The sequence below is a fragment of the Thunnus thynnus genome, chromosome 5 (assembly GCF_963924715.1).
Source record: "Thunnus thynnus chromosome 5, fThuThy2.1, whole genome shotgun sequence".
Lineage (NCBI taxonomy): Eukaryota > Metazoa > Chordata > Actinopteri > Scombriformes > Scombridae > Thunnus > Thunnus thynnus.
Genome location: NC_089521.1, coordinates 31,685,600 through 31,698,382, shown reverse-complemented (window position 1 = coordinate 31,698,382; position 12,783 = coordinate 31,685,600). Strand labels below are relative to the sequence as shown.

The window sequence follows — 12,783 nt, the reverse complement described above, 5'->3', positions numbered from 1 at the left end:
GCTCGCCACCTGTAGTCACCACAGTCCCGTAAACTACAGCAGGTAAACATGTAGCGTAACTAATCACATCACAGTTTACGGGACTGTCGGGAGTCAAAACAGCTAACGTAGCAGCTAACATCTACGTTACTTTTTGACTAAAAATGACCCTTTTGTGCATATTGTAATTCGATTTTCCATTTGGACATTTAACACATGTTTTATCCTGAGAAAGCAAAACATTGAATAAATGTGAGATATCCCCTGGTCCTAACTTCAACATAGGGCTGGGCGATATGACCAAAATCTCACATCTCGATAGAGGTCATTTCATAGAGATCCTGAGAGTAGTGCGACCATAAATGACAGCAAAGAGCAGCAGAGACTCTCACACACTGAGCTGAAATTAAACAAGTACACATACATTTGGTAAATCACATAAATAAAGACAGTCTCTACTGCGTTTTCCTGTCATTTGTAGTCGCCGTCTCGCTGTGGGAGGGGCTGAGCTCTCCGCGTATGCAGCGCAGCAGAGTAGAGACAGAAAGCAGTGGAGATTTGTTGACAACTAAACTCGTTACTGTAAGTGCAGTAAAAGCTTCACAAGTAAAAAGCCATGAAGAGAGAAATGTATCAATGTAATCCGCGCAGAAGATGGACTCCAAATGACAAAAAATATTGCCGTAAAGAGTGTCATTTGCGTCACAACGATATAAATGAAATGATTTAACATCTTATGACAGTTAATCGTCAACCACATGGGATCGGTGACATCATGCACATCCAGACTGAAGTGTTTTTGAGCAATTCCCTTCCTTGAAGATACTTAAGTTACTGTCTGTATAATACAGACGAGTGTAAATCAAACAGTTGGGGTAACTCACGCTGCGATACATGCGTGTGGGGTGAGGAAGCACCATTCGGTGAACACTCTGGTTGGTGGTGATGAGGATGATGACGTTGTTGAGGGTCTCCTGGATGGTGACTCCTCCAGGCAGCACGGTGCAGTGAGTGAACTTGACTTTGACGGCATTGTTGAGCAGGTTGGTGTCCAGAGACTGCTCCACCAGCTGCACCGTGTCCCCCGAGGTAGACCTACACACAGCGCGAAGGACACACAGGAAGACTGAGTTTAATTTATGAATGAGTGTTTAACTTCATGATTTGACTACTTTTATTATCAAATAGATGTGTTGTTGTTTTTTCTGGACCAACAGTCCAAACATATTCAGTTTATAATGATATGAAATAAAGAAAAGGCGGGAAACAGAATGGAGACACCAGAGTAGAGCTGCAACCATAACTTGCTTAATTGATTAGTTGCAAACTATTAAATTAATCGCCAACTATTTTGATAATCTGTTAATCGTTCTGAGTCCATTTTTAAGGAAAAAAATGTCCACATTCTCTGATTCCAGCTTCTCAAATATGAATATTTTCTGGTTTCTTTACTCTTCTATAACAGTATACTGAATATCTATTTGAAAACGTCACGTTGACCTCTGGGAAACAGTGATCGTCATTTTTCACCGTTTTCTGACATGTTATTGATAGAGGTGGGAATCTCTGATGAACTAATGGTACGATACTATCACGATATTCTTCCCACGATAACAATACATCACAACAAAAGGCGATTCTGTGATACACGATGCATCATAAAGAAATAATCTAAGATATATCACGACATCTGTAACTGAAGAACAAAGAAAAACTCATTTCAAAGAGCAGGAAATAGTCAGATAACGTACAATATTTATTAAGAGTACATTAGTTTCATTGAAAGAAACCCCACCGAGTATAAATATGAGAACACTGTTAACTGTAGCCTCAGTTTGTGCCTTTCACAGAGCTGCTGGTGGCATTAGCAAGTCTGATTGGAGACGCAGAGAGTTAGTTGCAGCCCTACACCAGGAAAATATAGTTCAAAATATTATATAATATCAACGATTAATCGCTTATCACAATAGTTCCTTTCCTGTCGATGGAGTGATTGTTTCAACTTTTGTGACAAAAAAAAGTTTCTAATTCCACACAGTTCAATGATTCAGCAGCCTGGTGAGAAACGTGTGCATGATGTGAACAGACAACAGTAAATATCAAGTTACTCACCAGTGAATGAATCTGTTGCTGGTGACAGACAGCAGCTTCCCGCTCTCCTCATAATGAAAGGCTCCAGCACTGTCTGGGAACTTCACCCCACCAGGAAGAGCACTGAGACCTACAGACGAGAGGAACCACACATCTTATGTTTCAGTTTCCCCCAAATACAATCTGATCTCTCTTGTACACAGATTTTTAACCACTTTCTCAAGTTGTGACTAATGTTTCCTAATTCAAATAAGGATGGTAGCCAGAAATTACGCATCTGTGCTCAGTTTATACAACATGTAGAAAACTAACAGCTGTTTTATTCCAGTATTTTTTATCTTCATGCAAAATAACATGTTAATATTTTGCTTGTGTTTTACAAAAAAAAGCAGGACACGTCATTCCCGCTGCCTGCAGCCACACAGTCACAAATAGAAGACTATTTGAGGATTCAGTAAATTCCTTCAGTAGTTTTTTGGTTTTTCAAATATGGCCTGGTGTTTATTTTTCAGAGAAACTATGCTCAGTGGTGGAAGAAGCATTCACATCCTTTATTTAAGTAAAAGTACCAACACAGCAATGTAAACATACTCGATTTGAAGAAAAAGTCCTGCATGAAAAATCATTAGATTATTAATAGTGAAGCATCAGTGTTAGAGCAGCATGTTACTGTTGTAGCTGCTGGAGGTGGAGCTAGTTTACACTACTTTATATACAGTTAGCTAGTTTAGTCCAGTGGTTCCCAACCTAGGGGTCGGGGCCCCTCCAAAGGGTCAGCAGATAAATCTGAGGGGTCGTGAGATGATTAATGGGCGAGGAAAGAAGAAAAAACAAAGTTCTGATACACAAACCTGTTTTCAGTTTTTGGACTTTCTCTCTAATCTTTGATTTTTGCTGAAATATTGGATCATTTGAATATGTATTGAAATGAAAGCATGTGAGAAGTTTAGAGGGAAAAATCACTATTTGGTGGAGCTGTTAACAACTCATAGACATGTGAAATGTGACCCCGACTACACACTGCTTTTTGTTAGACGTCAAAAGCCAAAAAGGTTGGAAACCACTGGTTTCATCTTTAACAATGTGTTGTGTTTTCAGTATCTAAAGCTATCAAATAAATGTAGTGGAGAAGTAAGTACAATATTTCCCTCTGAAATGTAGTGAAGTGGAAGTATAAAGTAGCATCAAATGGAAATACTCAAGTTCCTAAAAATTGCACTTAAGTAAATGTATTTTCCACCACGGTGCATAAGTAATGTGAGCTGTCTTGGTTTTCTGTTTGACAGGTGAGCAAAAAACTCAGTTACCGGCTAACTAGCTGAAGCTAAAGAGAAAACAGGTCGTTTTAACACTGACAGAAGAGGTTGCTAACATGGACTGTTTCACCACCTTCACAGGAGGTAACGGCTTTGAATTTAAAGATGTAGGCTACTGGTCACGATGTTCTCCAGACAGAAATAACACCTTTATATATCAGGTTAAGTTACACCGCTAACATTAGCTCACAAGCATGTTAGCGGCGCTAGCTGTTGTTAGCATGTCATAACATTCCACTGTCGTGTTCAGACAAGCTGTTAGAAAAACAAAAGACGCAGATTAGAGAGATGTAAGCGCTCTGTCTGAACGCTTACCGAGGTTTACTGTAACTTCTCGGAACCTGTGTAGAGTTTCCCTCTCAAATCCACAGATCTCTATGAAGCTCCGCTCCAGCACCGCCGCCATCTTCACCTCATGGAACTGTGACGTCAGGGACAGGCCGCGCGCCGGTCGTTCAAACATTTAAAGAGACAGGACACCCCGAAACTGTCCGGTATGGAAGGTTTAAAATGACTATAATTAAAAATTAAGTCAAATACTATACACATTGTTTCCAGACCAATGATTGTACTGTATATGCAACCTTTTTGTGCCTTTTCAACCTTTTGTGCAATACCCGCTGTCTGTATAATAGCTTTCTATAGGCTGATCCTTTTTTAAAAATATATCTACTTTTCAAAAATATGTATATTTTTTATATTTAATTGATTTTTATATTTTGTTATTATATTTTATATGTCTTTTTTATATATTTTTATTTAGAGCCTTGTATTTCACATGATTGTACTTGTATAACCAGAGTAACAATAAACATCTTAAATCTTGAATCCTTATTTACTGTGACATATTTGCATCAGAATCAGAACCAGGATTATTTCCAAGAAGGTTTGCACATACAACGAATTGGCCTTGGTGTTGTGATGCATAACAGTCAAAAATATATACAAAATTAAATAATCCTAAATAATATAAAAAAGAAAGACAGAAATTTACAATAAAAATTTGTATGTATGAATGTAAAATATATTCTCCGTGAGAAGACACTGCTACAGGTTTAAATTTTAAATGGAAGAGAATGGAATGAAATATACAAAATATTGATCAAGAATGTGCAAATGTTCATAGTGTAAACAGTATATGCAGTGCACAATTAATGATAATACAAGTTTCATTAATGTGCCACATTAGATAAAAACAATCAAAGATGTGAAAATATAAGATTATGATATTTTTCATAATATATGTAATGTCCATGGGTGGGATAAAGTCCATGTCAGTGGGGGTCCTGGGCCTTGTTGTCAGGAAGAAACTTTTCTTGTGGCTACATGAAAAACATTAAATGATAATTATTTAGCTTGTTGTCTTTATTAACTTAAATAATTGTTTTTTTCATTAGGTGTGTTTCCATCCATCTCGAATTCCATTTTGAATTTGCACATAAACTAATCTGAGTGGAACCACAGAAATGAAAAAAAAAAATCTTGAAATATTGTAAAACATTTTTATGTATACTATGCAGGATTTGTTGGTTGCTGGTTTTAAACACAACATTCAAAGTTAGCCCTTCCTCCCCGGCTCAACGACACCAAAGCGAGCAAGAGACAGAGAGAGAGAGACAGAGAGAGCACAGCAGTGGTCGAGCTAACTAGAGAGTGAATGTAATGGGAGTAATGAGAACAAAGCAGTGAATCAGATAAATAAAACATTATTTTCTGATTGTTTCACAGCAGTTATGTTCTAAAGCACAAATAAACATGCCCACACCTCCGCACAACCCTGCGGGAAGGCGCTGATTTGGTGTGACTGCAGCCAAAGTGCACATTTCATCCTGTCTGCTGTGGTCTTTCTGCTCTGCATGTGCGTGTGTGTCTGTGTTTATGTGTGTGTGGAGCTCAGCATTCCCGGATTTGGTGTGAATGCAGCCGAAGCACATGCCTCGTCCTTTCTGCTGTGGCCTCTCTGCTCTGTGCGCGTGCATGTGTGTGTGTGTGTGTGTGTGTATATGGAGCTCAGCATTGTTGGATTTGGTGTGAATGCAGCCAAAGCGCATGTTTCATCCTGTGTGGCCTCTCTGCTCTGCATGTGTGTGTGTGTGTGTGTGTGTGTGTGTGTGTGTGTGTGTGTGTGTACGCGTTTTTCTATCCTTACTGGGACCGTTTCTGGTGTTAACACTGACATCATGGGGACCAAAGACCTATTTCTGAGGTCCTGGTTAAAGTAAGGGTTAGGCTGTACAAAGAAGTGAATGGAGTCAATGCAATGTCCTAACAAGGATAGCTGTGTAAATGTGTGTGTGTGTTACACAGACACAGACAGAGAGCAGAGGAGAAAGATGAAGACAGCAATGTAACCTCACACCCTGCGTGCTGTTATTGGTCGGGGGCTACACACCCACTGCCCAAAGGTTGTCACCCAAAAAAGTCCCAAACACAGCAAAATAATAAGAGAATAAGAAAATATAGGCAGAGTCTTGGTAGATACATACACCACTACACATTTCTAGTGGGTCATAAGTGATGATTGAGAGGGATTATTTTTGTTTGAGTCCATACAATGTTTTTTTGTTAGGGGAAAACCTGCATAGAATCATCTCGTTGTCTCCTCATCTGCAATGGTTTAATGGTTTAATGATTCTGAGAATTAGCAACTCTTTATCTGGATCAGCCAACTGATCATCTACTGGGAATTCTGTTTTGGATGTAAACCTGCCACGTTAAAATCAAATCACAACACAGAAAACCAAGTGAAGAGGTGTTTAGTGAAGCAGAGAGCAGCGTTGAGCAGCCAATACTAAATCATTAAGAAAGGAGCGGCTGTAAAATGGTGAATAATTTTTTTTAGTGTCACAAACCCAATGAAATGACTCTTCCATTATCAGAATTTGATCTATTATGTCAAATAACATTTGGAGAGTGAGGAGGTGTATAATTAAATTATTGTATCCCATTCATGTGTGCAGGGAACCAACAGGAAGTCCACCAGCTTGGTCAGAAGAAGTCTCTACCGAGCATATTCTATCAGCCCCAAAACACAGAAGCGTGAGGAAGTCAGCGGAAACTTGGCAGACTTTTTAGGCATATGCACCACTGAGCATTGATACGAATGAATAGGGTGCATCTGGTATCCAATTCTCCCTAATACATAAATGCTTCCACATTAAAGGTTTCATGTGGGCGTGTCGGCTGGAGAGACTCAAATACTGACTGAATGTACATATTGTTTGTACAGCTTCCTGCAGTGCGATCCACATGTATCCCACATTTACCCCACATGTATCCCACATGTAAACCATATGTAACCCACATTTAGCCTACATTTAGCTCACATTTAGTCCACATTTAGCTCACATTTACCCCACATGTATCCCACATTTATTCCAAATTTAACCCACATTTACCCCACATGTATCCCACATGTAAACCATATTTAACCCACATTTAGCCTACATTTATCTCACATTTAGTCCACATTTAGCTCACATTTAGCCCACCTGTATCCCACATGTATCCCACATTTATCTCAAATGTATCCCACATTTACCCCACATGTATCCCACATTTATTCCAAATTTAACCCACATTTAGCCTACATGTATCCCACATGTAAACCATATGTAACTCACATTTACCCCACATGTATCCCACATGTAAACCATATGTAACTCACATTTAGCCCACATTTAACTCACATTTACCCCACATTTAAACTACATGTAGCCCACATTTAGCTCACATTTAACCCATATGTATCCCACATTTAGCCCACATTTAGCTCACATTTCACCCATATGTATCCCACATTTAGCCCACATTTAGCTCACATTTACCCCACATGTATCCCACATTTATCCCTCATTTAAACTACATGTAGGCCACATTATCCCACATGTTGGCTCAGTATCTGTGGACGGTTCCTGGTCTGAGAATGTGTTTCTGTCATTCTTTCACCCCTTGCTGCTGATTGTTTGTTTGTCCTGTTTAGTTTTTATGGTTCACTTTAAACTTACTGTGTTTTGGCTTCATGTTCACTTTGTGTGTGTGTGTGTGTGTGTGTGTGTGTGCGCGTGTGTGTGTGTGTGCGCGTGTGTGTGTGTGTGTGTGCATAATGAAGATGAATGTTAGAAGTGAGATAAAGGGTTTTTCATCCAGAGACAGAAATCAGACTGAGGGACAAAAGATCTCTTTACTCGCGTGTGTGTGCATTTGTGTGCACGTGTGTGTGTGTGTGTGTATGTGTGTGTGTGTGTGTGTGTGTGTGTATGTGTGAAATACAACGCTTTCACAGTTTCCAGGAATACAGACCGTGATGTTCTGGTGAAGAAATTCTGGCTAAACAGGAAGTCTGTTCAGCTGGGAATCTGTGTGTGTGTGTGTGTGTATGCATGCGTGCGTGTGTGTGTGTGTGTGTGTGTGTACTACAATGATGAAACAAGGAATGTTGGCAGCAAAATAGAGAATTCTGTTGATTGAAAACAGAAGAAAAGATTGTGAGGACCAGAAAGTGAGAAGCTGCTTTCGGACAACGTTACAGATGCCCGTTCCCATAGCGACAGACATAGAGCAGGGAGGAGCAAACATAACTGACACTGATCTCTAATGTGGTGACCCAACCCTGTATCTGTATAGCTCTGGATGATTAAATTAAACTTTGCAGAGCGTGCAGTGAAGTAAGACAAGAAACACCGGATGACTGCAGATTATAGAGACAGACAGACAGAGACAAACAGGAAGTAGGGAAACAGATGAAACGGGTGTGAACAAGTGGATGCAAAGGACATAGAGACCTGCAGCCATGACGAGCAGAAAAAAATCATTTTTTGAGTTTTGGAGGAGCAAGGAAGAGAGACGAGCGCTTTTGCAGAGAACTGATAAGCTGAAGCTTTCTCCTTCACAGCTGTAAGTCTAACGACCCTTTAACTTCGCAAACACACATCCAGCATTTACACACCCGAACAACTTTAATATAAACTACCGCTGCAACCAATTGTTTTCACGATTAATCGATTAATTGTTATGTCTACTAAATGTCAGAAAACTGTGAAAAATGGCCGTCGTAATTTCTTTTAGTCCAAGGTGATGTCTTCAAGAGACAAAATACAGAAATGAGCATAAATCATTCTTATTAGACTAGATTAACTTTATTATTACCCCAGAGGGAAATTGGTTGACAGTTTGTGCACAAAATTTAACATACACAAATAAAAACATACACACATAGTCCACATGTGGCATAAATCCTTAGTAATAGTACACAAAACTACACAGCACCAATCAGCAATGCTTATTACACCAAATAATTCCATGTTTTATATGCATGAACAAATATATTTTTGTTTAGTTTTTAAAAATATCAGTGACAGACAGACAAATGTACAGTTTGTTCACCTACAGAGTCATTACAGATGATGGAGGATTAAGTCCACTGTTAAATATCCAAGATTTGTGAGAAATTCTGAGAACAATAGGTGTAATTTTTCGAGAAAATCTACCTATTCAATTACAACTTTTCTGTTGTAATTATTATGACTTTCTTCTGCATAATACAAAATACAAAATTATTACAATACATTATTATTACAACTTTTTTCTTGAAACATCACATTTTTCTTGAAAGATTAAAACTACAAAACAACTCTTTTCAACTTATTTCTTACATTTTATGAAAAATTATCACTTTTTTCTTGAAGTATCACGACTTTGATGTCTTTAAATGTCTTGTTTTGTTTGATCAAGAGTCCAAAACCCAAAGATATTCAGTTTCCTATCATCTATAAACACGTATAAACTTCAAATACTCACATCTGAGAAGGTACAGCCAGCAAATGTTTGGCATTTTTTCCTTAAAGAAATGACTAAAATAAATATTTGCTTATCAAAACAGTTGCTTAAGTAGATATATTTTCTGTCGATTGACCAATCGCTTAATCATCTAATTGTTGCAGCTCTAATATAGTGAGACATGCTCTGTGTGATTGTTGGACTTCAGTCAATTTATAGGCAGCAGACATTTTGACTCACTACAGCAGTGTGATCAATAACCATGAAAAATGTAAATCAGATCACATGATACACGCTCAGAGCATATGTGCATTATAGGAACCATGGATGTATATAGAGAAAACTAGACACATGAACAGCGCCGGGCTTTGAAGCACATTTGACATAGTGGCTGAACTGTGTAATTACAATGTCACATGATGCACACACACGCCCAAAAAGACTCATAGACCCATAGACTCATAACACAAAGAGCAATAATTGAGCTTGTTTGCAGTTTGAGATGTCTTGTCAACAGTTTACACATGTCTTATAATGGAGGTCTGTGGGGAAAAGGGAGATTTTTTAGTGGTAGTACTGTGAGTGACCACTGGGACAAACTGGCATCGAGGCGGGGTGACAGCACCATGCGTGGTCCAGAGTCACTGGGATTTGTTTTGGGTCCATCATGTTTATGTTGGTATCCCCCCCCACACACCCCCCTCCCCTCAGGAGTCGGTTGCTAGGTGACAGTGGAGTACGAGCAGAGCTGCAGAATGCAAGGTTCGCACCTCTGCTGCCCCCTGTTGGTACAGAGGTCTTCAGACGCTTCACACCGGACTCGCTGGAGGAGATCAAAAAAGAGAGGAGGAAGGACAAAGAGGTAGAATACATATCGAATCAATATACTGATGAAACACATAATCAATACGTAGCTCAATCATGTGTTATTTTAAATTGTAGATCAGAATGTTACCAAAGTGACCTGCCGCTCTGATCAAACTGACTCACAGGTCAGAATTTCTTATCAATACATTTGACTGCAAAAAAGGAGCCTGTCAGAGGAATTCTGAGGACTAGAGTTTTAATCAAGTTTAATTATTTTAATTCCGTGATCAATTACAGTGAATTACAGTTTTTCTTGATCCCTTACACACTATAACTGGACAGATCAATTAAACTCCCCCAAACCATGATGCCACTTACCAAAAGACAGACCCATTTCCCAACACTATAAACACTATTCCTCTGTTTTTACTCGTGCTAATTTAGAGAGCACTGGCATTCAAAATCATTAACTCAAGTCATCACAGCTGGAACCCAGTTAACGCACAATTCCCCAGTTGGAAACACTAAGAGTCAAAATTGATCACACACCAATCAGAACCACAGGATAGATAGATAACAGGGCCATGGGTCAGTTCATTTGTTTTGGAACAATGGATCCACAAAGACCTGAGGCAGAATAAATGTGATTTCTTTCTTTATGTATGTGTTTCTTCATTGGATTATGTTGGTAAATACATGGAAATTTTACTGTATTCAACATTCTTTATCTGTTGCATATTTTTAGAGTACATTTACTTTTTCACTTAATTTCAGTTTATTTTACACAATACTCCGAATAGTTAAATTTTTTGAAAATTTATATATATTATATAAATATATATTAAATGTATATATAGTTTGAAGTTTGTGAAGATGAGTAATGCAGTAATGCATTTGTGTTTAGCGTTTTGGGAAATTTAACATAATTTCAAGGAATGTGTAATAAAAAAAAAAACCTTCTACAACTACAAGTCGAACTGTCTGATTGGCTGGATCTGTTTTGACAGGTATCTGAGGAAGACCTGCTTAAACCAACCAGTGACCTGGAGGCCGGGAAGCCCCTCCCATTCTTCTATGGGGATCCGCCCACCGAGCTTCTCAACACCCCATTGGAGGATCTGGACCCCTTCTACCAATCACAGAAGGTCTCGCTCTCATTATTGTAAAGCCCAACATTTGTACATTAGTGTAGTTTAGTACAGCATTAAAGTATTGAAATGGTTCTTATTAGATTAGATTAACTAATTTATGCAGCTCTAATATAAACATGTTATTATAAGTGAGACATGCTCTGTGTGATTGCTGGAATTTGAATTACAATAACAATGAAAAATGAAAATCAGATCAATAACACTGCTTCAGTTCACTTCCCTTTACTGTAATGGCCACACACCCAGAGCATGGGTGTATTATAGGAACTGGATATAGGACTAAAACTTTCCTATTTTGAGTTTTGAGTGTTTCATCTTTGACTTTTTCCTCTTAAAATTACATTTTTCAAAATATCACATTTTTCTTGAAAGATTACAAGATTACTACAAAACAAGGTTACAACTATTACAATACATATATTACAACTTATATTACAACTTTTTTCTCTTATCAACTCACTCTTTTCTTGAGAAATTATCACTTTTTTTCTCAAGGGATTACGTACTTTTTTTTCAAGAGGTACCACAACTTTTCCTTGAAATATTACAACTTTTTTCTTGACAAATTATGACTTTGTTCTCAAAAAATTTGACTTTTTACTTAAAATATTATGACTTATCTCATGAAAGATTACAACTGTTTTCTCATAATGTCATGGCTGACTTCTTGAAATCTCAGATTATTCATTTATTCTTACAGTGGCCCTAATACTCTACTGACATTCAGACCTTTTATGAACAAACTGTAATAAAACTCTAATACCAGAAATCCTAACAGACTTATTTGGGATTTCGGAGGGTAGTGATGTTTAAAAAGTCCTGTCTGCACCACAGAGCAGATGTTTGTATATAACCAGGTTTTACAGCTGCATGGCCTAAATAGAAGCCATCAGTCATTTTCTGTAGCAGACGTCTGAAACGTATCATCAGTTCAAAATCAGGTTTATTTGCAATTTCTCATCCAATTAGTAAAAGTCATGAAGTATCAAGCGTGTGTTTTTTGATTTGTCTCTCTGCAGACGTTCATCGTGCTCAGTAAAGGAAACATCATCCACAGGTTTAACGCTGATCTGTCCTGTTACCAGCTGAGTCCGTTCAGCCTGCTGAGGACCGGCGCCATCAAGATCCTCATTCACTCATATCCTTTATGATGTCACACTTTACTCCTTCCTGATAGGTCAGTTAAACCAGCAGAACCTTATGCAGTGTTGTTGTCCCTATAGGCACACGTATGTAAAAGGCCCCCTGGCTTCTCTTTATGGTAGTTTTGAGTCTCTGTGGTGGTTTTGAGTCTCTCTTTATGGTGATTTTGTTCTTCTTTATGGTGCTTTCGAGTTTCTTTGTAGTAGTTTTGAGTCTCTGTGGTGGTTTTGAGTCTCTCTTTATGGTGGTTTTGTTCTTCTTTGTGCTGGTTTCGAGTTTCTTTGTGGTATTTTTGAGTCTCTGTGGTGGTTTTAAGTCTCTTTGTAGTCGTTTTGTGTCCATCAACAGCACTCTCAGAAGTCAACAGTATTTAGTCTAAACACTGAAAGCTCTGCATTTTCTTCATCCATTAACTTTTGAAGTGTGAACACACTACAGACTGTAAACTACTGAGAAACAGTGTGCAGGAAATGCAGTTTGTTTTTCAGGTTAACACATAAACAATGATCAGATGACAA

General features: G+C 38.3%; 2 protein-coding genes across 3 annotated transcripts in view; one reads left to right on the top strand and one right to left on the bottom strand.

The window, feature by feature from the left end:
- nup160 (nucleoporin 160) overlaps nt 1-3,842 on the bottom strand; it is a 30,489-nt gene extending 26,647 nt beyond the window's left edge. For both annotated transcript variants that reach the window (XM_067590734.1, XM_067590735.1), the window contains exons 1-3: nt 3,702-3,842; nt 2,092-2,200; nt 864-1,074 (exon numbers count right to left, since the gene is read on the bottom strand). In XM_067590734.1, coding sequence (XP_067446835.1) covers nt 864-1,074; nt 2,092-2,200; nt 3,702-3,792 — 411 coding nt within the window. In that variant the 5' untranslated portion in view covers nt 3,793-3,842. The remainder of the gene's footprint in view (nt 1-863; nt 1,075-2,091; nt 2,201-3,701) is intronic.
- A 4,121-nt stretch (nt 3,843-7,963) lies between these two features.
- The window catches only part of LOC137183577 (sodium channel protein type 4 subunit alpha B-like), a 35,023-nt gene continuing 30,203 nt past the window's right edge, over nt 7,964-12,783 (top strand). The window contains exons 1-4 of the mRNA XM_067590732.1: nt 7,964-8,282; nt 9,876-10,026; nt 10,979-11,116; nt 12,142-12,260. Coding sequence (XP_067446833.1) covers nt 8,179-8,282; nt 9,876-10,026; nt 10,979-11,116; nt 12,142-12,260 — 512 coding nt within the window. The 5' untranslated portion in view covers nt 7,964-8,178. The remainder of the gene's footprint in view (nt 8,283-9,875; nt 10,027-10,978; nt 11,117-12,141; nt 12,261-12,783) is intronic.